This window comes from Centroberyx affinis, unplaced genomic scaffold (genome assembly GCF_046629955.1).
Source record: "Centroberyx affinis isolate AG114_WGS23_722 - 3 ecotype Tasmania unplaced genomic scaffold, CSIRO-AGI_Caff_v1 ptg000100l_1, whole genome shotgun sequence".
Taxonomy (NCBI): domain Eukaryota; kingdom Metazoa; phylum Chordata; class Actinopteri; order Beryciformes; family Berycidae; genus Centroberyx; species Centroberyx affinis.
The window spans coordinates 319,337-345,545 of record NW_027278802.1 but is presented as its reverse complement, the minus strand read 5'-3'; the positions used below and the strand labels follow the sequence as shown (position 1 = coordinate 345,545).

The 26,209-nt window shown below is 42.7% G+C and overlaps 2 protein-coding genes across 3 annotated transcripts; both read right to left on the bottom strand.

The window, feature by feature from the left end:
* Positions 1–1,111: 1,111 nt before the first annotated feature.
* LOC139647015 (cdc42-interacting protein 4 homolog) lies at positions 1,112–12,666 on the bottom strand. Of its 2 annotated transcripts, XM_071522826.1 has the most exons (15): positions 12,449–12,666; positions 8,730–8,845; positions 8,509–8,562; positions 8,202–8,349; positions 7,993–8,055; positions 7,595–7,699; positions 7,102–7,230; positions 6,718–6,864; positions 5,235–5,396; positions 3,626–3,649; positions 2,556–2,665; positions 1,892–2,024; positions 1,698–1,765; positions 1,470–1,576; positions 1,112–1,317 (listed from the first exon to the last, which is right to left on the bottom strand). In XM_071522826.1, the coding sequence occupies exons 1-15, from the start codon at positions 12,470–12,472 to the stop codon at positions 1,172–1,174; spliced, it is 1,536 nt and encodes a 511-aa protein (XP_071378927.1). In that variant the 5' UTR covers positions 12,473–12,666; the 3' UTR covers positions 1,112–1,171. The 2 variants fall into 2 exon arrangements, with proteins under 2 accessions (XP_071378927.1, XP_071378935.1); XM_071522834.1 differs by lacking the exon at positions 3,626–3,649.
* A 1,791-nt stretch (positions 12,667–14,457) lies between these two features.
* On the bottom strand, positions 14,458–16,644 carry LOC139647437 (microfibril-associated glycoprotein 4-like; the record flags this gene model as incomplete). The annotated part of the gene is made up of 4 exons (XM_071523338.1): positions 14,458–14,747; positions 15,430–15,597; positions 15,900–15,996; positions 16,471–16,644. Coding segments are annotated over 4 exons (729 nt in total), but the record flags the coding sequence as incomplete, so codon positions are not given.
* Positions 16,645–26,209: the final 9,565 nt, after the last annotated feature.

Genomic DNA, 26,209 nt, shown 5'->3' with positions numbered 1-26,209 from the left:
GATCATTACTTTGCCATTGTGCTCTTCCTATAGCAGAGTAGCTCATCAGTACTGTTACTATCATATCAGATGGAGTTAATAAGAAAATCCACAGAGGGATATTACATTTTGTGCATTCTCTATAGAGTAGTGGTTTTCATCCAGTTATAAGTCATAAAACTTCACATCTATGATAACAAAAATCACATTTTCCTGTAAGGTAAGGAGACCGAGCAGAGGGCATTCAGGCAGAGGGCTGGTGTTACAATAAGGAAAAGTTCAGCAGATGTTAGGGATGGGACGATATATCGAAATTCAATATATTGCAATGCAAAAATGTGACAATAGTATTGTGGGGCAGAAAAATGCATTGCGATATTAGTTGCATTTACAAATCAGACGGCTTGCCCATCACAATCTCACAAGCTCTCCATCCAAATTATATGATTTGCACTTTGTAATGACAGCATTTTAAAATTGTTTACATTCTAGCAAGTCGATGCCAAGATTTGTGGCTCAGAAATAAACATTCTGCACAGTCCTATTTTGTTGTCACTGAACGTTTATTTATCACATCGTATCGTAGTCGTATTGAATCATGAACCCTATATCGCGTATCGAATCGTATCGTGAGATAAGCAGATCGTCCCATCACTAGCAGATGTTAAAAATGACAATGGCACAGGCAGGTGGATGCATATATGGAGCTAGAGCATCGACATAAAGGAATGTGGTGTGACGCCTCTACGATGCTGAATACGTTGCATGAATAGTCACTTAACAATGTGACAATAAGCTCAGGTATACATTCAAAACTGTGGTGGTTAAAGCACTGAAATCCACACAGATCTGACAGAACCGGCAGTCTGTGTTCAAAGACGGCTTCTGTTACAAACCCTCTTGAATGCACGGTAACGACTGTGCTGTCGGACAGGGAGTGGAGCAGAGATGGGGAGTGTATGATAATGCAATTATCCTTGGTAATAAGCTTTATAATCAATCACTTTCATAATGCCATACAGGTCACTGGCTGAGATAAAAGAAGTGATATAGAAGAACAGCTCTAATATCCCTGGTTGACTTTGTATTCACCTTTGGCTCTAAACTTGTTTGCCATTACAAGCTGTGTAAGTGTGTGTGTGTGTGTGTGTGTGTGTGTGTGTGTGTGTGTGTGTGTGTGTGTGTGTGTGTGTTATGGGCCGAGTTTGACATAGGCTGAAGGTATATAGCCCTCGTCTCCATTGGCTCTAAGGACTCTCATCCAGCCGTCTCCTTTATCCTCCTCCATTACACTCAACAGCTCTCCCTCCGTAATGGAGATGGTGCCCTCGCTGCTGCCTGCACACACACACACGCACAAACACACACACACACACAGGCACACACACAAACACAGTGAAGAGGCATATAAAAGAGAGCGTTGGAAAGTGACCGCTGGAAAGCTAAGAGACCCATTTATAAAGAACTTCAGTGTGAATATTTAAGTTTACCTTCAAAGGTGTAGAGAGCGGTGCACTGGCCGATAGGGGTTTCCACGTCATCGAACTCATCATCAAACTCTGTGTAGATGTTCTGAGATGGATCGGCTGCTACAACACTGGAGAGACAAACACACAAGTCCAACACAAACACATAAACCACGCATATAATTCCCTCTCTCTTTGCTGTGTATTCTGCTACACACACACACACACACACACACACACAGCAGGTCTTACCCATGTTGGGTGTTATTGTTGATGGTGTTGGAAGATTCTTCTCCTCCCACTGCCTCCGACAGCCATGACTGTTATGAACAGACAGCAGATGTACGACAGTTCGGATAAATGCGCATATGCGTTAATATGAACTGTCAAATGTTGTGTGTGTGTGTATGTGTGTGTGTGTGTGTGTGTGTGTGTGTGTGTGTGACCTCGTATTTGGTGAGCTCCCCCCTCAGGCGTCCTATGTTATGCGCAGTCTGTGTGATCTGGGGCTCCAGACTGGAGGGGTCTCCCATCTGTGGATTCTGCTCATACACACCCTTCATCTTCTCCAGCGCCTCGCTGACATCAGAGGGAGAGAGGGAGGGAGGAAAGGGAGGAAGAGGAGGGGTAAATCCTCATTTGCACTCAAGTGTTTTGGCAACGTAAGCACTCATTAAACACGCTCCTCTCCTTTACAGCTGCGATGACAAGGACGGAGGGATGGACAGAAGTTTTTAGAAGTTGAGACGCGCCTGAGGGAAATGTCATATTATGTAAGCTCCGTGGCCGGCTAACCTTTCCAGATCAGTGTGCTGTGAGGAAGCCTGACAACAACCGCGACGGAAGGTTTTCACCCTCATCGGCTAAATTTGTTCTGTTTGGGCTAATTACGGCTAATCAGGTCAAAACAGGTTTACGACCACATTTAGCCCCAATTATGCTCTCCCAAACAAATTGAGTTGATCGCAGTGAAACTCATGCATTAAAACTGTTCCCAGCCGCTGTTTTGATAGTCCTGAAACTTTGGCAGGGGCAGCGACTGCTTCGGGGTTTCTTTAAGTGTGTTTCAGGCCTGAGGGGCGGCGACGGTGCTGTTGGTGATGTTGTCACCTTTGGTCCTGCTCCTTCTGCAGGTCCTTGCTGATGTCATCAATCTTCGCCTGCAGCCTCTTCTTCCTCTGCTCCGGAGGAAGGTGAGAGAAGTCTTCTGCTGCGGGGGGCTACACGCACACACACACACACACACACACACACACACAGAATGAGAGTGTTTTGAGCATCGTGTACACTTTCACAGCGACCATATCAAGGTTCACCACCAGATGTCACTCCTTCCTATCTCTGTCCCAGACGCAGTGAGACAGTATAGTTTAGTTTCACACTCCGACATGGATTCCTAGACACAGGCTGACAGATTAATACCGTAAATAGAGCTCTTTAGTCGAAGAAATCTGACAAGAGAGAGAGAGTCTCATAATGATTCTGTGTCAAGGAAGCCAAGAAGAAGTAGACAGGATATGTCAGTGGTGAAAACAGGAATAGAGAAATAGTCACAGACAGACGGAGGGAGAAGTGCGATTGACCAAAAACCCTGTAACATCCCACTGTTTGATAATAACAAGTTTCCCAGAGGTGAATACCACTGAATTTCGGCAATAAAATGTTAGTCATGTTGGACTGGAACATACTAAATGGATGACCCATAGCCAGAAACCCACAAAGTAGAGTCTTTCCCCTGTGATGTCACACCCATGTAAATCTCCATAGAGAATGAACTGAAAAAAATGGAGGAGCTGACTTTGACAGTAAACAAGATGGTTTTCTGGAGATGTATATTTTCTAGTTCAGAGCTTATGACTCTACTATAATAAGAAGTATTAGATGGAGTAGATGTAAATGTAACAATGTACATCATTGTATGCATTCGCAAAATCAGTGTGTTATTTACTATCTTAAAGTTATATACCAGTATGACATCACAGATTAGAGTCTTGGTTCTCTGGTTTCTAGTTTTGGGAGAAAGTTGATCATGCCCCCTAAATAATGATTAGATTGTCCTGTGCCATGAGAAAAACACATAAAGTGTAAATTGAGTAGTACTCCCCTTTAAAAAGGACATAGCACCAGAATATCTAAGCACCTTTAAAGTCTACTCTGTATGTAACAATAGTAACTGTTACCATGTGCTTTTCAGCATGTGACATCTAGACAGAGAGAGAGGGAGACTCAGTATGAGACAGATACATTTATATAAACACAACACACACACACACATCACACAGGAAACACACACATTTAGGATAACATGCAAGTTAATATATGATTGCTTTTACAAATGCAGGGGTACAAACCAGGGTTACTATTTTGGGATTCTTCACTTTTATTTTGATATAGTTGTCAATTTCAGCTTGCTTTTAGTGTGGGTTTGGTAGTTTTAGTTTCCTTTTTTTTTTTTTTTTTTTTTAACAAATGTTTAGTTTTAGTTTAGTTGTTATCTAGTTTCAGTTCTAGTTTCAGTTCTATTTCTGGTAAGAGTGGGATTTTTTTAAAGTATAAATATAAAGTATAATGACAGACGTTCAGAGCAAGTATTTTATGTTTGCCACAGGTATTGTGTAATACAAACAGTCAGAAATACATTTAAAATGTATTTACATGATTTTTTCAATTAGCGTTAGAAATGGTCTAAAATTCATTCGTTTTTAGTACAAGTAGACAAGATGGTTTTAGTTCAGTTTTAGTTTTTTCACAAAGTCTCTTATCTTTATTCTTTCTATTTAGTCTTTATTTTCATGTCAATTTATGACAATGTTTTTTAACTCTTAGTTTTCATCTTGGTTTTAGTTTGTGAAGAATAACCTTGGTACAAACCCACCAAAGCATGCGCTGCTCGAGCGTAACAACGTATCTACGTGAGACAAACACAGGAGGGAGGAGACGTTGACAGGTGAGGATCGTGACACGACAGCTGGGCGGAGCCAACCTGACCGGGAGCGTCACTCACCAGGCTCAGTTTGTGTAACGTCTTTAAGGAGGCAATCCTGGGTTTGACTGAACGATTAAACTCCCTCAGACAGAGAGAGAGGGGGGAGCGCTGCAGCTTGGAGAGGGGGAGGGACAGGGAGAGGGGGAGGGGGTGGCTGCCAGGTGGGAAAGGGGAGGGGGGAGAGAAAGAGGGAGGGGCAAACTGAAGAGGGAAAAAAAAAGACACAGCTTGTTACGAGGCAGAGGGAGGAGGAGTGGGGGAGCGGAGGAAAAGGAGTTAAACGGCTGAGAAAATGAAAATGATGATGAGAGAAAAAGAGAGCGGGAAGAGAGGAGAATGAGTCAAAGAGATATTGAGATATTTGTCAGAAAGTGGACGCACACACACACACACACACACACACACACACACACACAGAAAGAGAGCATGGGGCGTTTTTGGGCAAGTCTGTGCAGCAGACTGGAATTGGAATTGGCCCCTCAGGGAAGTGAGGGGGTGGGGGTTAGACATGAGTGGAATGTGTGTGTGAGTGTGTTTGTGTGTGTGTGGGTGTGTGGGTGTGTGTGCATGTGTTAAAGCATTATTATGAAACCGCGTGAGCGTCGTTCTGCGCGCTCGTACACTTATACTTTGGCCTATAGGAGCAAGATAAGAAGAGTAGGACAGAAAGGATATTCAGGCTGTCAAACACAGAAGCAGGAAGAGCAGATAGGGGAGAGGCAGTGAATATCTTGTCCTTGAGACGCCTCGCTTTAATGTAGACTCACTGAGGGACAGTTCTAATGCACAGAGCACTAGTTCACCTTGTTCTTCTTGCTGAAAGGCCAGAGCTTGGTGCGCACTCGCGGCGGGTTGAGGCTGGAGTCAGAGGTTGCTGGTTTGATTCCCTGGGTGTAGTCTTCAAACTCCACATCCCCAGGTCGCTCAAAACCAGACTTGTGCTGCTCTATGAACAGCATAGAGTCCTGCAGGGACACACACACACACACACACACACACACACACACACACACACACAGTAACAACAAGTGAGTATAAGTAGATGTTGGCTCTCTATTAACAGGTTCAGAGTTACCCAATCACTATGGTGACATACCTTACTCTGTAACACAACACTGTATTAAAGTGTAAAACAAACAATAAATCAATATTTATTGCTGTAAGGTAAGATAAGATAGCACTTTATTGATCCCCTTGGGGAAATTCAGGTAACACAACACGAGAGAAACCTGCTAACCTCCAACGTTCTATTTCATCAAACTGAAACAAGTAACCATGTCGTCCCCCCTCGCAACAATCAGTAACAACTTGCATCGTCCCTTCAGGTCAAAATCGGACCTGTGGTGTAGCACTTATGGCCTTTCAAATTAAACAGCGCCTTCGTCAGGCCAGTCAGTGTAATGGGTTAGTAATGTTAAAGGTCCCATATCGTGTAAAACAGGATTTCTCTTGCCTCTTTGATTATAAGCGAGTTGGATGTGCTATCTAAACATTGTTAAAGTATCAAAACGCAACTGCCAACTAAATCCACACAATCCATATTAGAAAAGCCGTATGGACTTCCGTAACTTTGTGGCGTCACAAAGGTTCGTGCATTATCATTTTTGTAAGAAATAATAGTTTAACAAAGTGTTTTTTTCAAAGAGGTTGAGTGGTTGTCATTGTTTAGTACCAGAGAGTTTTCCCTGCCTCTCGCTGTCTGCAGCTGCCGAAACGGTTAGCCAATCAGAACAGAGGGGTTGTTAATATTAATGAGCCTTAAAGCCATAGCAACAGAAACAGCCTGTCCTTGGTAAGGTTCAGAGAGATGCTGGAAAATGAATGTGTAAAAATGGATTGAGAGTGTTTTTGGTACATGACACCACAAACAGCTTTGAATGGACCTCAAGACATAAAATAAAACACTGGAAAGTGTAGAATATGGGACCTTTAAAAAACACCAGAAGAGCACCAAAAGTTTTTGTCAAAATGGGGCCAGTGGTGTCTGAGATATCACGTTTGAGTTAAAAATTTTGACCTTTAATTATAGCGCCCATTTAATTATAACTCTGGAACATAGTGCAAAGTTGCAGTTTTCGTCAAAATCGCCTTAGCCTTTCAGAGATTGAAATTTCGACCTTTAATTGAAGCGCTCTTTTTAGGCCAATCAGTACAGATTTTTGAAATGCTGGAACACCGTGCGAAGATGCATCATCCCTCAAAGTTTCTGCAATATGGGAGATATATGGGAGATGAGCCAGACACACACACACACACACACTGTAAGACAAACATGCCCACACTTGCCTGTTTCTCATTAGTTTTGCACCCTGCTGAGGAGATTCCCTCTAGACACTTGGAGATGATGGGCATCACCTTCTTCTCTGTCTCTGAAAACTGGCAGTAGCCCTCTGCCAACCGCCTGATCCTCCGCTCATCCATGTCCTGCAGGTTCTGGTCAGCACACAAACGTATACACAAATGCTGTCTTTTTTTAAATTTCATGTACTCATATTACATGTTTATATATTGCTGTATTGTATTAGTGTTCACACGCACGTGTCACACGGAAGAGACAGCATAAGGGTGTGTTTTTGTTATGTATTGCGCAACATCAGATTTTGTTGGAGATTTGAGCAATTGTGTCATTGTGTGTGTGTTTCTGTATGTGTGTGTGTTTGCCCGTCTCACATTGAAGATCTGCGGTATCTCTGTGTAGTAGAAGAGGTTCTGTTCCTTGTTGTATTTCTGGAGTTGTGCTGCATAGTCATTCCTGCACTCTTCTGCTGTGTGTGTACGGGCATGGGCATGTTGCTTGGCCTTGGGAGGGAAGGAGAGATGGAACAAGGGAGAGAGAGAGAGAGAGAGAGAGAGAAAGAGAGAGAGAGAGGGAGGGAGAGAGAGAGCGAGAGAGAGATGAAAGGATGTAGGCAGGGAGGGAGAAATGAAAAGATGCAAAAAAAAAATGCAAAGTGGGAGAAATGTAAGAATAGATGGAGGGAGCGAAAGGAGAGAGAGATGGAAGATAGGGGGAGGTGGAAGCGGTCATGGAGGGAGAGAGAGAGAGACAAGGAGGGAGGGGGAGTAGAAAGGACAAGAAGAATGTCTCAGAAACCAAAGAGGAAAAAAAAAAAATCAGTGCTCAATTGTTGATGCGAGTGTATGTGTGTGTGTGTGTGTTTACTTTCTCGACATCGAGCTTGGTGGCATTGACGTCGTTCTCTGTTTTGTCCGCTTGCTGTGTGGCTTTCTCAGCCTCCGCCCACTCCTTGGCAAAGCGCTTCTTAGTCTGTAGACACACACACACACACATCTTAATGAGAAGAGCATTAGTAGTAATAGTAATAGTATAAACATTGCTAGGGTTAGGGGTTCAAGTCCCACTAGAGACACTCAAACTAAAAATGTATACACTTGTGGTAGTGCAAGGAGCTTTGAATACACCAAATGGCATGCGTTATGTTCTGATGTGTTTTCTTGTGTTAAATAATAATTATGTGATCCAACATATTTTCAGATTACTTATAGACATCTTGCAGACATTTGAAAGCCCTACAACCAAATATACATAATGTCACTCACACTTTCTAGGTGTTTAAAGCTGCTCTCTAAATTCTGCTGGGCCTTCTTGGCGTCAGACAGGTGCTGGGGAAAGAAAGAGGAGTGTGAGTAACTGGGCGGCACCTTCAGATGATGCAGCATACCTCTTAATTAACACCCTGCCTTACTTCCCCATTCCTCCCCCCCGCCCTTTCTTTCTCCCGCCCTACTGTTCTCCATCCCTCTCTCACCGTTTTTCGTTCTTGTTTGAGGTCCTGCAGATATTTAGTGAGTTCTACACAGATGCCGGTCATCATGTTTTCGGCGATGAGCTCCCGTTGGCCGGCGTAATCGTTCAGCTCATTCAGAATCTCCTGGAATGACGCATGGTTGGTGAATCTGCATGGGGAAGGAACAAGCGGGCAGATCAGCATGAGTGCAGAGACAAAAATCTAATATTTTCTCTCTCTGTCTCTCTCACTTATTCATCCAGTCCCGCATATACAAGCATGCAAAACAGGAGAGGTCACAGAGAAACAATGGACGTTGCTCTCTCACTTGCACTCTTGCTCCTCCTTGCTCCCTCGTTTGGCATACTTCTTCGTCAGATTCCTATGAGACAGAGTCAGAGATGCAGTGTGACTCTCTCTCTCTCTCTCTCTCACACACACGCACACTCACAAATGCACAAGGCAAATATTGATACTTTCCACCTTGATCCATGTAAAAACCAAACAAACAATATTTAGAAAGAAAAAACCCCCCAAAATAAGGCACACCTGAGCTGCTTGGCGTAGCCTTGTTCTATCTCCGTGCGTTCCTTCACAAACTTGATGTAACGTTCCACCAGGTCATGGCCTGATTGGGTATGCTTCTCGATGACATCATACTGGTCCTAAGAGAGGAAGAGCAATTGGATTAGGAACCACACAGACACACACACACATACACACACAGGCATATGAACGCACAAATATTGGAAGCATCTGTCGGTTGAGGTTGTTTGCAAACCTGTAACACCTGATACACATGTACATTCAGTCTCTGACCACAATAACCTCTAACACAGTGCATGATTGCCAGCAGTCGTGTACACACTGTATATTTGAAATCTACAGACATAGAGCGTAACCTCTCACTGGGTTGCTGTCATTTGCACAATTTTGCAGACCAAGAAATCTGAGGCAGATGGAAACTGAAAGGTAAAGAATAGGCCTACACATACACACACACACACACACACTCTTACTTATGTCACTTTTGGGGTATTTACATAGACTTACATTTAGTTCCTGGAGACTTATCCTAACCATAACCATAACCACTACTGGCCTAAACCTAACCCTTACCCTAACCTTAACCACTGACCCAAAAATCAGCTTTTTACCAAGTGACTTAAGTGACTTAAGTCATACCCACACACACACACACCGGTTCTCTTTCTCTCACACACACCAAGAATAAAAAAAATACATTAAGGTATAGAGAATAAAAGATAATGCTGACAATACTCTCCTTTCCACATTCCTCTCTCTCTTCATGCACATCCATCCCCTCAGCGCGCACACATACACACACTCATGTACACATACACTCAAACCTGTTGGACAGGTAGGACCTCTCTGTCCTCTGTGCTTGACACTGGCTTATATGTATGTCATAACACAAAGGACTCGCTGAGGAAAAATTATACCACAAAATGCAGCTGACTACATGCATGAACAGTACTGACGCTTGGGCACATGCACACACACACACACACATGCACACACACACACACACACACACAAAGTAAAAAGGGTGGTTCTGGTCGATCCTTTGGTATGTAATACAAAGAAAGACCCCACCTTCTGCATGTATGTGTGGGTGTGTGTGTGTATGCATGCATGCATGCATTTGTGTGTGTGTGTGTGTGTGTGTGTGTGTGTGTGTGTGTGTGTGGAGGCTGCAGGGTCTCTTGGAGCCTGAGACACAGATAGGCATTCCTCAGAGGAGGAAAAGCTAAATGGAGATCATACACTAACACAGTTAGCCATGTCCTGGATAAGAGAGGGAGCTGGGAGGAAGCAGGGAAGTAAGATGGGACATGAGCAGAGAACATAAAGGACGGAGGGGATGGAGCAGAATAAATATCTTTTGGCAGGAATAACCTGAACCAGGAAAAGAGAGTGAGCAGGAAAAAGAGTGCGCAAGGAAATGAGATGGCAGAGAAAGAAATTGTGAGATTATTGTTGATAGAAAGAGAGATAAAGCTTATAAGTTATATTTCTGACACACATTTGCCACTTCTGCTCCTATTCTGCTCTGCTCCTCCACCCCATTGCTTAGTCTGTGTGCGTGTGTGTTTGTGTGAGAGAGAAGGAAATACTGATAGAGAGAGAGTTCAGGAATGAGATAATCATTAGCTCACTGTGAACCCCCGCCCTGTGACTGACGGTCCCAAGGGCCTCTCCAAACCCAGAAACCAGTCTGTCGAGTCCCACCCCTCGACGTGACGAAACACTGGCGACAGGAAGTGCTTTCTTATCCACACAGATCTGAGGTCAGATTCTAGCTTACCTCCTAATATTGAAAGTCAGGAAAGGACAGGGATACATTGATCCCACAGGAGAGCCACTGCCTTAGAGCATTAACTCTAATTTGTTCTACTGGCCCACTCTCAGCATGTGTTTGTGTGTTTTAACAATAAAGAGCAAATGTTATAGACAGTGGGAGGGGCGATAGGTACAGTGCAGGTTCATCTTAAACAATCAAATGAAACACAAAGATCCTGAACTAAGGCTAGATATCTTTGGATTTTTTTCAGTACCGATAGTACTAACTTTTTCACCACCTCTCTTTGTTGAGTGAAAGCACATTTCATTATACACTACAGTAAATTATTTTCTGTGCAACATTTGTACATGCCATCTGTTTTTTAAACAGAGTCAAATGACACCTTGTTGATTTCCCCAAAAACTGGGAGAACAGCGTCTCCTTATAAGCCGGTCGGTGTATTGAGAGGGGAGACCGTCCTTCACCTGGAAGACCTGAGTCCAAGCTTCCGTGACAGCAAGCATCACTGAATCCCTACCAGCCTACCAGGGGCGCTGTTAGTGGCTGACCCTGACCTCTTACCTCCTCATAGAGGGGAGGAAGAGAAAAGACACATTTGTCAATAACCAACATCAAAATCCACAATTTTGAATCATTTTGATGCCTTAAAATCAACACTGACATATAAAAATCAGTACAGCACTGATAGATATTGGTTTCTGACAGCCAGCCCCAGCCTCAGCTAACATAAGGCTCAGGGGAAGAAATGTTCTGGTATTGTCACGCTGAAATCTGAACACACTGGATCCCTGTGGCCCCATCAAACACCAGCAGCAGAGGCAGAATGGCAGAATTTTGAACTTCTTGCTACTTTCCTGTATACGGGCGATGTGCTTCGTAGAGCAGCCAATACAAGCTGTGCAACAATAGCTCGACTCAACAGGCTCTTCTCATCAAACTACTTGACGCTGATAGAAAAGCAGTGGGGAAAAAAACAACACAACAGCCTCACACATGGTGTCTAAAACCGTGCGGGCAGGGGAATAATCTCAGAGGCATGTGCTGAGACTCTGACCCCAATCACAATGGGATTTGGGGAAATTTAGCGCATTTGGTGCACAACACCAGGTACAAAACCACTGGAAGAGATAATCCAAAACCTTTTGAGCCATAAAATGAACACAACATGCATCCTCCCCTTCAATAAAAGACCAACATTTCCTTGAAGACCTCTTCTCCTGTCAGTCGGATCATGATCAGTGAACAATGAGTCTTTTTACTCAGACTGAATGCTCAATGACTCTGTCCCATACAGCTGACTGGAGGAGGTGTGAGTGAGGAGCATCTGTCTGAACTGATGAGTGTCACCGAAGAGGCCGCACTGCGATTCACGGATCCTGCATTTAATAAGGCAGAAACCCTGATCAGGCTTCAGAACAGACACAGTGACAAGCCACCATGCTTCCACAGTTGACACTTTACCTCCAGACAATTACTGACAACACACGCCAAAGCCCCTATATGGGGCATATCATCACAAAACAAAGCCCAAGTGCATGTATGCATGGGCTGAGAGTTGGACTGAGAAGGACAAGGAAGCTCAGCACACACCTTTATCCTTATGTAGATAACACTGCAACAGCTTTCTGGGCCCAGCAAGAGCAATAAACTACTCTTCTTATGATAAGGTATGCAGCAGGAGTTGCGAAATCCTCTGGCTGCTGGCTTTACAGATAGACTCCTGCTGTTGTCCTGTATCCCCGTCAAGACTGCTTAACCTAGGCCTACAGAGAAAAAACAAAACAATGTCCCATGCATACTGTGGCGAGTCGGCCGACGAAAACAATAGCTGGACGGCCTATTCTTTAGGGATGTTGATGGTATTTTGGAAACCAGCCTACAGTGGAGAGAATATCCCAGAGGGTTCCGCGTCTCTATATGGTGTCAGCTGTCAAGAACTTACCCAAAGATCTGTTCCCCAGTCCATGTCTGACAAGTTCAGATGTCTAAAGGATTTCTCTCTGTTCTTCAGCAAAAATAAAAACACTTTCACAAGATTACCCCCCCCTCTCACAAAAAAAAAAACTTCAGTCTCGAAAGCGGAGATGGCGGAGGAAATGTTGTGGAGGAAGTCTACGCCTTCTCCTTGGCACGGCTCTCCTGTTTCTTCCAGCGAGAGAAAATATGTTCACTCGCTTTTCCTGAAACAAGTTTGGGTCCCAGAGAGAGAGAGAGAGAGAGAGAGAGAGAGAGAGAGAGAGAGAGGGCGGGAGCGAAGGAGGGGAGGGGGGTGGGAATAAGCTTTCCAACAGCATTTGTGTTTGCTTTATCTTAAAGAAGCAGTGTTGAGTTTATTTTCATCATAAATTGTTTCAGAAAGCGGATCTGTTCAGTAAAGGGTTAGGTAAATTCGTTTTTTTTTCTGTCTGTCACCACGCGCCTTCTGTATGGAAAGTAGCCTACCATTAGACTCCAGCCAAAAAAAAAATTCAGTTTGGACTACATGGTCTAAACTTTAATGTAAACCCAGCAATTAAGAGGCGGACTACCCGAGGGGAGATATTTAACAAGATGACGATGAGTAGTAAGAGATCAAATATCTAATATAGCCTATAGCTATCGGCCGAGCCCTAACATTCCTATAATATTCTTATAGGGACTTATAGTGTGTCTGTTGTACTCAGTAGTGAGTTTATAGTGACCTTATCATACTTAATGGTAGGCTATTCTTTTTTTTTTTTTTTTTTTTTTTTTAATGTAGGACCATAATATTCCTGTAGGATATTACACTTGGTTTATAGGTTTGCTGTGAGATTTGCAATCCGTATACATTTTATTATGGGATTGGTAATTTTTCATATCGACTTTGCATGCAGGCAGTAGTGTAGTCAATGTATATAGTCAATGTATATATACTGTATATATAGGCAGGTGGTCTATAAGGAGTGTTTATTTCAATATTTAACACCCTGGCTATATGCTCAGATAAGAACTATAGTAATCCTATAATACATTTAGAGGGATACTAAATAAATAAAATAGAATGCAGCTACTATCACAGAAAGCCATAACATAGAAAGTCCTACAGTAAAACCATAGGAGGTTAATGATACCATAAAGTATGATAAGGTCACTTTAAAGTCACTGCTCTGTACCACTGTGAATCTATACTATAGGATACTATATACTATAGGAATATTATGGTGATCCCCATTAGGATTCTTCTTCTTTCTCTTCCTCCTTAACTACACCGCCCTGCTTATTGTAGTGATCGATTTGCATGTGTAAAATGACGTCAGTGTACCTGTTGAGACCGGACGCCCCTCCCTCCCAGGTCAGTGAGATTCTGCAGCACAAGGCTGACACCATGTGTTTGGAGAAACACTCAACCCGTGTGACGCCTACTGTTACTGTAACCTGCAGGTAAGAGAAATGATTTTAGCAAATGCGTTCAGAGTTCTTGCGAAGGTTTAATATCTTACAGTGCATTCGACATGTTCCTCCTCTAATCTTCCCACCCTGCATATTCTTAAAGTTGTTGAAAGTGTCACTGCAATAGGCCTACTGTATGTTTATTTCTGAAATAGCTGAGGAAGTGAAAGAGAGGCAGAACAGGAAGAGGACAACATTTCTTTGTCAGGATGCTTTAATTACTGGAGTCAATCAGTGGCATTTGACACAGCTGCAACTTAAGCACACACGACTACAACAAGGACCCTGATTTAAGAATATCACAGGAATACACAGCTGTAGTTCAGTCTTTTCTGACTTTCCAAAAGACATTTGTTCATGCTATCTCAGTTGTATTCTGCAATTTCCCCTATTCTACTCACCTGTTCCCCATCTCACTATTGAGAGAACGAGAGAAATGTGCTCAGAGTAATGTGCCCATAAGCTACATATTTTCTATTCATTTGTATGTTGTATTGTCAGGTACTGGATGTTCAGTAGGAACAGCAGCTAGTATGCATGCTACTCCTGCTCTCCCTGCTTCTCCTGAGCAGCTGCAGAGGCAGACACTGGTCTTATCTTCATGGCTATGCTCTTGAGAGAGTAGTTTGTCCCCTTCCAGTGTTTCCAGCTTACACAGACGTTGTCATATGTGATGCCACCAGGTGCATACATGCCGTTGGGGTTTGCGTAGTAGCAGTAATTGAACCAGAAGCCACCGAGATGAAGTTGAGCACAGCTGACATCTGAAAGGTCCTGGTCTCTGTCATATGTGCTGAACTTCATGTTGCTGTGATATGACAAACTGTCCCCTAGGAAGGCAAAGGATGATAATTTGAGCTCAACTGAAATACAGGTGATTATTTGAAACTCAGAAATACTTGCAATTAAATCCAGAGGTTTCCACCACACATATACTTAATAACTAAATAACTAAATAACTAAATAAATAAATAGGCTACTGTACATTCATAGTGTTTGGGAAATGAACTCACTCTTTTTGAAAACATTTGTTCAGTTACTGACGGTGCATTAATTTAGTCTGACAGCAGTTTAAAAAAAACTTTGCCTCTGGGGACCCACATTTTCAATGAAGAAAAAAAAGCCTACAGTAAAACAGATTTTACAGGCTACTGTGTTTTATCGAATGTAGATTAATGTGTCATTAGTTCTCTAACCTAATAGTCAACAGTTTTCCACTAACTTTGAGAAGGCTTAACTCAACAAAAACAATTTGAGATCCATTTTTCCTGGATAATTTGGGGACCCGTTTTGATATTCCTGAGGCCCACCTTTGAATCCCACTCCAGACTTTGAAAAACACAGAAAAAAGATAAGGGAACCTTTACATCCAAAGTTTAAAATAAATAAATAAAACAAAAAAAATAAAAAATTGAATCTATTTTCTATTTTTCAATGTTGTTTGCAGAACACGGCCTCTAATACCTTGACCCTCAAACCTAAGCTGCCGAACACGAGTCCCATGTTGCTCACCTGCCCCTCCGTCAATGTAGCTGCCCAGGCGGAGCTGGTAGCCGTAGTTCTCAGGATCGACTGAGAAGGAGGAGTACTGAGCGTAGACCTTCCCCCCCTCCCAGTCCTGCATGTCCACCCGCAGCTCATTCTTCTTCCTCATCGTCAGCAGGAAGATGTTATCCAGTCCTGAGAAGACATACAAAAGGTCTGTTTCATTTTACCTCAAGCACCTAGGCCCTATCCTTCCTCTGTTATTTCTCCACATTTATACATTTTCCAACCAGACTATCTGTAAACCTACTTGTTTGCACTCACTTGTCCTCCCTCCCTCTTAACGTCTCTCAAATTAGCTATCCCTTGATCTAAAATATCACTATTTGCTTCAACCTGCCCCTTGCAAATGAAGATGGAAAGGTTGAATGTTTCTTTCACTAAAATGCAGCACACAGGCGCCGCGCTTTTAATGCATTTCACCCTAATTAACTCACCCAGCCAATACTCTCCAGCCACGTTCCCAAATCCATTCTTATAGTGCGCCCAGGGTCTGTAGAAGTTTTCAGTCCCATCCATCCTCCTCTGGATCACCTGAGGGAGAGAGAGAGAGAGAAGACAGAGAGAGATAGAGAGAGGGAGAGAGAGAGAGAGAGAGAGAGAGAGAGAGAGAGAGAGAGAGAGAGAGAGAGAGAGAGAGAGGGAGAGAAGACAGAGAGAGAGAGAGAGAAGACAGAGAGAAAGAGAAGACACAGAGAGAGAGAAAAGACAGAGAGAGAGAGAGAGGTGCCAAGTTTACTACAATTAGATACAATACAATCTCACTCAAGTTAGCGTTTTTAGCGTTAGCGTGAGTCAGATGAGTTTAAATAACCCAAACTCTCTAGGAGATATCTCAGCTATGTTTTTTTTTACTATCATGTTAAGTCATAAAAGTGTGACAGTGATAATCAGAGTGTGAGGGATCTGTTGTCACGTCTTGCTATACGAAGCTTTACAAGGTGTAAATGAGGCACCCAGGTTGGGCTTTATTCATGTTTATGATGATGATCTATGAAGTGTACTGACAGTCCACCTCCCTCCATCGGTGTCCATGTCACAGTAGGCATGCAGGGGGGTGGTGGGACCCCCGGGGAAGATGGTGTACACCCCACTGGGACTGGTGTTGTCATGGTGATAGATGTCATGGCAGTCGATAGGCAAGTAGAACTGGGACTGGGCCGAGGCCACTGCAACCAGTAAAGTAATAGAATAGAATTACCTGGAGGGGGGGATGGAGAGAGAGAGAGAGATTAATAATACCTACAAGGCCCTCCACAGTAATTATTGGTTAGAAATGAGCCAAAAGAGGCTGCACTAAGTAAATAGAGAAAGTAAAAAGTAAAAAGTTTTCTATTAGCTTAGGCAACTGTTGATTATTATCACACTTTGTTGAAAAGCCAGCTAGAGTTGTCCATGATTTGCTGCACACTACCTGTTTTAATTATGGCCCAGTTCCACTAGACTCATGGTGCATTTCTTCATCCTCAATTGCCCAGTCTGCATTTGAATGAATCTCAGTGGGTTTTTCTGGCATCATCAGATTTAGCTATTATTCTCTCTGGTGTACTGTGGATAACATGGTTAACTAATGCTATATCAAACTATTGAGACGTGAGAAGAGTGCAGTATATTTGCCTGAAACCACAACTTTAATATCACCTTACAACAAAATAGATGTGGTACATTTTAGAGTAAGATTTCTCCTTATTATTTTACTATTGATTTCTGGGGGGGAACAGCAAAACAAAAACCTGACTCTAAAGTACTCCATAGCTGAATCAGTTCCAGTTTTGCACATCATCCGTCCTTCTTCTCTTCCCTCCTTTTGTTGATGCTCTTCTGCTCCTCTGTGCAAGGGCAAGTGGTCGAGGTAAAGGAAGAAGCCTTTCTAAACTGAGCGGCCCTCTCATCTTGGCAATCTCTCCTCCCCTTATTATAGCAACTGAGCAGAAGCAGAATTCAGACTGCATGTCCCTGTGAATTATATTTTTTTACTCCTTTTATAATATATTATTTATCTATCTTTTTTTAAATGTTTTTTATATCCTTTTTTGCAACCATCCCACCCTGCAACTAACCGAGTGAAATAAGAAAAGGCATCTATCTAATATAATCTATTCATGATTCATGTGGGCTGGACACCAGGCGAAGGGATTGCAGGATATTTGTTGGGATGGCATATATTTTAGAATGGAATCTCACTTTGTTTTATCGCCTTCCTCCTTCTAGACTGAGCTAGCAGAGCTGCTTTTTGCATAACAGGTTTGGAATTTATTAAGTTTGCTAACAAAATGTCAGTCTCTCACCTGTATTGAGTGAACCTTGCTCGTCCAGTGTTCATATCACAATCTGTGCATTGTCTGCAGAGGCTAATTTATGCTGACAAAAGTTATTTTTGTTAGTGAATATTTTTGCCAAAACTAGACTGAACTAATGTGGGTCTCTTCTTGTTGACAATACATCAGTGAATGATTTGGTAATGCTGATTATTCCAGGACTGCAGTAACCACAGCAAGTATATTCACAATATTATATTATGAAAGTCATGAATATGAGCAAGAATGTTGTCTCTTATCAACCAAATAAGTGCTACAGTATTTGCCATTATGAACCAAAGTAAAATAATTTGAGTTTAGCTAAATATTAAAATTACTGTACCAGCCTTGTGTCAGCGGTGGAGCTCTTACCTGCTTCATATAGAGAGAGGTTTCAGGTAGTGCAGAGTTATTCTGACTTGTTTTATAGACTGTCTGAGGTCAGGCGATCAAGACAAATCCAGCCATGGTGGGAAATACACACCTGTTTGTGGGAGGAGACTTCAGGGAAGAAGGTTTTGGAAAGTTGGCAGGTGTGTGAACAGATAGGGATGGAGAGAGAGACCTCTCCCCTCCCTTCCCATCCTCTCATCACTGTACCAGAGTCAGTAACTGCTTGACATTAACAGCCCAGTTATTGATGGCTCATCTAGGAGAGAGAGAGGAAATCAAACCCAAGGCTTCTCCCAGGGTCCGCTGATGGATGAACCCAAGAAAAGGTCAACGGAAAAGTTGATTCTTTCTTTCGCTGTCCTATCTCTCTCTTTCTCTCCCTTTCTATCTCAATCTCTCTCTCGGGTCTGTGGTGTTTAGGAGAGGAAGAGACAGTGGTAAAGAGGTTCAGAAAGAGAAAGAGAGGGAGAGATAGATAGAGGTGTATAACCACTGGTTGTCTGCCAGGTTTTGTTTCTGCTGACATCTAATCCATGTTAATAAATGGCTCTCGAGGTCATCGCACTGTGGCCAGAGGGAAAGGAGGAGAGATAGAGAAGCAGGCAGAGAACGGATGGCTGTGTGTGTGTGTCTGTGAGTGTGTGTGTGTGTGTGAGAGAGAAAGAGAGAGAGAGAGAGAGAGCTTTCAACAACTAAATACTGTATATCGGTATGTGAAGGGCTTTAATCTGGGAAAGCAAAAGGAAAAATACATATCTGTACATTGTTTTATAGGCCTCAGCAACCTGCCTTTGGTGCAAGTGTGCATCACAGCTATGCACATGTGAGAGTGTGTTGGTGTATGGTATACCCCCAAAATACTTCAAGGTCAGAGAGTGACATAGGGACCATATGGCCACTCTTTTTAGAGCTGTTTTTAGTGCTGCCAAAGAACGAGGGCTGAACGCTGTATGATGGATGACGTCTGTGTGTCTGTGTATCCCACTTTGTGTGTTAAGTAGGAATGAATGAGCGGCTTTCAATGTTAATGTACACACACACACACACACACACACACACACACATACACGTTGTTTTAGTATTATATGTCTTCACATATTTTTATTTTGTGTCTTATAAATGTATGTGTACAATATGTGTATATGTGTTTATGTGTATATGGAAGTATGTGCATGTCCATACTCTATGCATATACAGATTTACATACACAAATATATACAAATGTATACAAATGTAAATGTTTTTTTTATTTTAAGACTGACACTATTAGCTCAAACGTATTTACATTTATATGTATATATTACAACAATTAATAATTAAACATAATTTAACGTAAAAAATAACTATAAAATACTGATATTATCATTGTTATTCACCAGTATTCAATGTAAAGAAAACTCTGGTCTGTTGTATAATTTATACTATTTTTCTTACATTATTTTGTCCTACATTTGTTGTATTTGTTGTTTTGTTGTTGCATGCTTTGGCAATATGTACACATGTATGTCATGCCAATAAAAGCTCATTTAATTAGAATTAGCTACACACACATTACCAGACGTTACCCAAAAAACAAAAAAAAGCCCTCAGTGTCACAGCATTTCACTGCACCACTGGATGGCACTGCTCCTCCTCTCTCACCGCTCCGTCCTCCGCCCCCCCTCCCTCCCTCCTTCTCTTCCTCCTTTCTCATTCTCTCTCTCTTTCCCTCTGTCTCCTCATCCTGTGTCGGAGGAAGATTAGAATCACCAGAAAGCAGAATGAGGATTACTAGATCGATATCGGAGACAATCTCATTCTCCCATCTCTTTTACATGGTCCATCCCTCTGTTTCACTCCGCTCTCTCTCTCTCTCTCTCTCTCTCTCTCTCTCTCTCTGCCTCTCTCTGTGGTTAATTTGTGTTTTCACCCTCTGCCCTTCAAGTCACTCATTGCTTCAGGGTATATGAGAGAGAGAGAGAGAGAGAGAGAGAGAGAGAGAGAGAGAGAGAAAGATGGGCAGACAGACAGACACAGAGAGAAAGAGAGAGATACTGTGAGATGGAGACAAAGATAAGATGAGAGGTGATTATTTTTCATTCCCTCCACAGATACTATTGATTCATGATGACTTGCTTGCACACACAATCATAATAAATAATATACACTGTACACTCATTACACAATGTCATACAGGCTAAGGCTGCGTCTCGGGGAGGCAGCGTAACCCATTTCATATAATTATGGACACGGCTTCAAAGCTGAGTGAATCTGATGATAAAACACCTAGAGGTATTTTTCAGTCCTCAAAGACGGCACAGATAGACTGAGGCTGGGGAGGGATATGGACCGAATAGAAGGAGGGAGAAAAGAGGAGAGGAGAGAAGAGAAGAGAAGAGAAGAGGAGAGAAGAGGAGACAAGAGACAAGAGGAGAGGAGTTGAGAGGAAAGGGGGAGAGGAGAGAAGAGAAGAGGAAAGAAGACGAGTTGAGAAGAGAGAAAATACACAGAAAAAATAGACACACACACACACACACACGCATACATATAAGTTTAAAATAACAACTTGGATTGAAGAGCCTTGTTTGTCCAGTTCCTGGGTACACAGAGAGCTGGTAAATGAAAAGGTATAAAAAGAAGATAAGTCAATAAACTCAGGTAAACACTCAAAGAGAGTGGCGTGTCTGTGTGTGTGTGTGTGTTTGTGTGTGTGTGTGTGAAAGAGAGAGAGAGAGAGAGAGACTCATCTTTTATGTATGAGTGTTTGTGAAGCACTTGCAGCTGTGCCTGGGTTACTTCCCATCTCAGTCACACACAACTGACTAATAAACCCCCTCACCACCACATTTAGACACACCACTCTACACACCAACATACTCAAATAAAACAATATGAGTATCTCTGTGAATTCCAAACAGTCCATTATGAATACACTCACCGTTAAGAAAAACAACATTTACATACTGGCTCGTTGTTTGTTTAGGTGTACAAATTTACAACATGAATTAATCTCATTTGCTTTGGTGTGGTTCACATTTCTGCATGAATGGGCTTTTGTTTGTTTGTGCTTGTGTGTGTGTGTGTGTGTGTGTGTGTGTGTGTGAGTGTGAGTGTGTGTGCGTGTGAGTGTGAGTGCGTGTGTGCGTGTGTGCATTGGCAAGCTCCTGGTACAGAGTATATAGTGCTCAGGACAGCGTGCTACACAATCATCTATTCCCAACCAAACTCCTATCTCCTGTTTCCCACTGAGACACAAGCTGGCCACACACACACACACACACTCTCTCTCTCTCTCTCTCTCTCTCTCTCTCGCTCTCGCTCTGTCTCTCTCTCTCTCTCTCACACACCCTCTCTCTCTCTCTCTCTCTCTCTTGCATAATCAAACAAAGTAAAGTCTGCCAAAACTCATGGCCATATCGCAAATCCAAATATCAAAGGGACTAATGTGAATAACACACACACACACACACACACACACCAAACCTGATTTTACAGATGTGCGTGAAGCTCATTGATATGCGTGAGCAAAGGCGTGTTATTGGTTCCTACAGGCTCGTTTGGGGCTAATTAGAGAGAGTAATGAGATAAGAGGAGTGGGAGAACTAGGCAATGCTCTGATGGATGTGGAGAAGAGGGAGGCATCTCAATGAAGAGAGACACAGAGGGAGGGAGAGAGATCAAATTAGGGGATGGAAGAGGACAAGAGAGAAAAGTGAAAGGGAAAAGGTAGTGTCGATGGAGTAAATGAGATAATCAATAATGTAGGCTGAAAGAGACGATCGGCTTCAGGAGGCCCAACAGACAAAGTAAACCTTCCCAGCTGCATTTTGACAGCGCTGAAGTCACCATGCTGCTCACTGTAACTTCAGTCAAGTGCATAATTACATAATTATCTGCTTGCCCCTCCCTAGTACTTCACACTTGTCGCAATATAATAGTTTTAGATCAATAATCCTAAAATGTATTTTATTAAGAACGTCAAAGGAGTAATTTCTAGGGAAGAGAGCAGTGGCATCTTACTGTAAAAGCAACAATACTGATCTTACTGTAAATGAGAATACAGTGTAATTTAGAGATAAGCCCATTTATGTCTAGTTTACATTCTCCCAAACATTCTGCAATGCATGCTGTATGTTTTCTATGTTTTTCAATGTCAAACTTATCTTGAAATTAACTGCTGTCCTGCCAACAAAGACACCCTAAATAATGAGACATGGATGTGACAATAAAGTCTGTAAAGCGACATTATTAGCGGGATTATTTCCTGGTGGAGACTTCCATTGCTTCCTGTCGGAGTCAGGTGACTGGCAGTAAGCAGAGCGTAACATAATCACAAAGGATGTCAGCGATTGGTGAAAAGTTTGTTTAGGCTACATCCATGTTTACATTGTGAAACAAGCACATCCTCCGGCCTCGCTGATCCCGTCTAAAGAGCCTGAAGTATTCTCTTGTCCAATCAGAGGTTTCTAATTGTGCGCACTGATATATGAAAACAACTCAAGTCGGTATTTCACAATGAAACACTGATAAAACAGAAACTCTGACAAAACCAGATTAAGGTTTCATGTTTACTCTAATGGATTATCCGGCTCAGGCAAATTTAAAGTCGGTGGAAGTTGTCTTTCATACTGAGCAAGGATGAATGGCAGCAAATGGCTTCTTGTGAGGGAAGAAAACAAACCTTGATGCCTCCAACTGCGCTGTGTGCAGACACCAGCAGGGATAATGTAAAGGAAAGGGGCAACAAACTGAAAAAAACCAACATTAGTATTAGCCTTTAAAAGCAGTGTTACGCAAGACAACTTTTCCTGCAGAGCTGATGGGTAACACTGCCCAAGTGGTTGCCTCAGCAGTGTTACACTGATTGACACAGACAAGACACGCATAGCATTTGCCGGGAAACTTTTTTTTTAACCAGTTTTTAACCCCCAATTAACCCCTTACTGGTGAAAACATTACTGATTTCCAAAAACTGTGTCCCAAGTGCATGGCAGCCCTCGCACTGAGTTGAGAGGATTTAAACTTTTGCACGTTCACACTCGCAACTTCAGCGACCAGACGATGGTGAAGGCTGTTATCAGTGTTCTGGGTTAGATAACACCCAGAGCTTGTTGCTCTCATGGAAGTCCCTACAGAGACGAGCCAGGTGACAATAAGTGACAAAGACGACAGCAAGTCTGACAGCTCTGTGTGTGTGTGTGTGTGTGTGTGTGTGTGTGTGTATGTGTGTGTATGTGTGAGTGAGGGGTTACCAGTGGTAGCGCAGCTTGATTCTAATTGGCTGGTTTTCCCTCCCCAATGTGTTCTGATTTCTATTAATAGAACAGTAACAGTAGACGAGCCGTGGTGGAACCTACCGATGCCTCTCTCTCGCTCTCTCTCTTTCTCTCTCTATTTTTCATCTACCTCTCCCTTTCTCCTCCCTCTTTCTCTCTCTCTCTCAAATCCCCACATCCTCTCTGTTGCTTGCTTTCACCCCCTCTCTCTTTTTTATGTACTGCTGGTGTAGTATTCGAGAGACGGGGGGAGAGGAAAATATCTGCCACCTCCCTGACCTCCTCCCACCCACCCGCTTTTCCCTCGCAGGCTATTCTTTCAGTCTGTGTCCTTGTTTAACTGGTTGATCTCTCCATCATTAATTAAACACGATCACAGGCCATGTGTTTGGCTCCACATCGACCACATTTACCCATCCCTATCTCTCTCTCTGTTCCCTTTCTCCCATATCGGGACTTTTTCCTCCTCTCGTCTTGTGTGTTTTCTCCAAATTAGCCAAGTCTCCTACCCTCCTTTCTCTTCCTTTCTTTCTCACTCCTCTTTTCCACCCTCTTGTATTTGTCCTTCCTCACTCTTCCTCTCTCCTCTCTCAGTTTCCCTCTCACCCTCCTCTATCCCTCTCAGGTGGTCTCATTTAACGGGAGTAAATTATTCATCAGGTTGGTATCCACCCAGGAGAAAAAAGCGAATGGATAGATGGACAGATAGAGATTAATAAATAAAAGGGTAAAAATGATATATCCGGCATCTCCCCATGCTGAGTTCTGTTTTGTCCAAGTCATTGGCATGTGTCACCGCGTGTGTGTGTGTGTGTGTGTGTGTGTGTGTGTGTGGGTGTGTGTTTGCGTGCGTGTGTGCATATCCGCATGTGGAATTCCGGTGGGCCGTCTGGAAAAGCACACCCATGCTTCCACGATGCAGAAAATCGGAGCCAATAATGGTGATAGATGGAGAGAAGGGAACCTTGCAGCAGGGAGCGTGCCAAATAGACTGGGGCAATGCCAAGGCACCAGAGAGGTGGGCAAATGGAGGAGAGGGAGAGGCAGAGCAGCACTAAGGGGTGGAGGGGGAGAGAGAACAAAATTCAAGGGGAGTCTGTACAGCCATCAGTCCAGAAATATGCTAACGTTGTGTCAGAAAGCAGAGACAAAGTGTGCGCCAACTTGTTACATAACATGTCTGCACATCACAAACTGTAATGCTAGACAGGGATTGTGTGCAACGTGATATAATGATAAAGTAATATAGTGAAGGAAAAATCCACCCTAAAACACCCTAAAACGGCTATTACTAATGTACTTTGCATTTCTGGGCCCATTTTGTTGTGGAGTGGAGTTTGACAGGATATTTTTTTTTTCTTTCTAGAGCCGCCATTTTGCATCAATGTTCAACAATCACACAGGGAGAAATCCATTGTAGAAGAGGCAAAGAGACCAATATCTCCACTGACAGTAGCCTTTAATAGACCAGAATGCAATGCAGCCACAAGACATGTTGTTGTGTTTTGAGTAAGGGGTGCGACTCACTTTTTCTCGACTGGAAAAACTCTCTCTTGGAAAAAGTCTCTCTTGCTCTCGCTATTGCTATAAAGTTCATGCCTTTTGACTGGGAGTTGTTGAAAGGCATTCTGGGAAGTGTAGGAAATTACGAACTGAAACAGAAGTAGATGAGGCAGGTTGAGGAAAAATAGGTAAACCAAAACGTAAATTACAATACTTGATCACAACATAACTCTTGGGATGCATCACACATCACAGACTGATGATATATAACAGTGTAAGAGCACCCAAGGGTGTATTTTTCCTTTAAGTTTATGCATTCCTGACACGTCTGTATAAAAAAAGATTTGTATGTGCTTTGAGCTACGTTCACCTTGGAAAAATGAGATGTACATATTTCATCATGCTATTAATTAAACCGTCTTGAATTAAAAATGAGGTAAGAGAACAGAAAGGGTGTGTGATGGAGTGATCTCTGGATTTTCTGAGCCGTGACCCGCACTCGAGGCTGAGTTGGACACAGCATCACCACCACTGTCACCATGGTAACAGAATGGCCATTTGTGATATTTCCACAATTAGAGCCACATATAGCTCTTTATCACCCTCCATCCCTTTCTTTTTTCCACTCCATCGGATCGCCATTTTGTTCATCCTACTACCCATGATACACCCACTGTCTGCTGCACCTGCTTCCTTTTCTGTGTGTCTATACATTGTGTGTGTGTTTGTGTGCGTTGTATATGTGTGTATCTGTGGTGTGTTTGAGCATTTCTGTGCATGTAAGTGTGTCCTTATACATTAGCATATTTGTGTGTGTGTGTGTGTGTGTGCCTGTGTGTGTGTGTGTGTGTGTGTGTGTGTGTGTGTGTGTGTTCAGTAAGTCCAAATTAGAAGTATTGGTTTTCCCTGGGTTGTGACCCTCCATTTCCAGCCTCATGATAATCACTTAAATCGTAATGAGCAGGATTGCCTTTGTTGCTGCGCTTGACCCTAACTCAAAATGACATTCTCCCCCACCTCACATCATCCATAACCCTCTTGGGATCAATTCGCACCAATGAAAAACATCATTACACACACAGAGAGCTCACAGCAAAGAGCGATACTATAAATTTGGCTTCAAAGAAAGAAAGCTCTGGTCAAAGACGGCCGTTACGGTATTGAACGGAGAGAATCTGGCTTCAAATCTATCTTTGCACATTGTAGATCAAAAAGAGAATCAAAACTAGATTCTGACGATATTCAACACATGTGCACACACACACACAGAAACACACACAGGTTTGTATTAAAAACAGA

Coding starts and splice junctions, on each gene's coding strand:
- LOC139647015 (XM_071522826.1), bottom strand. CDS start 12,472: ATGGACTGGGGAACAGATCTTTGG. Junction 8,350..8,508: donor AAGGAGGAGCAAGAGTGCAA/GTGAGAGAGCAA, acceptor TTCCCCATGCAG/ATTCACCAACCATGCGTCAT. Junction 3,650..5,234: donor CTTTCAGCAAGAAGAACAAG/GTGAACTAGTGC, acceptor CTCTCTGTCTAG/ATGTCACATGCTGAAAAGCA.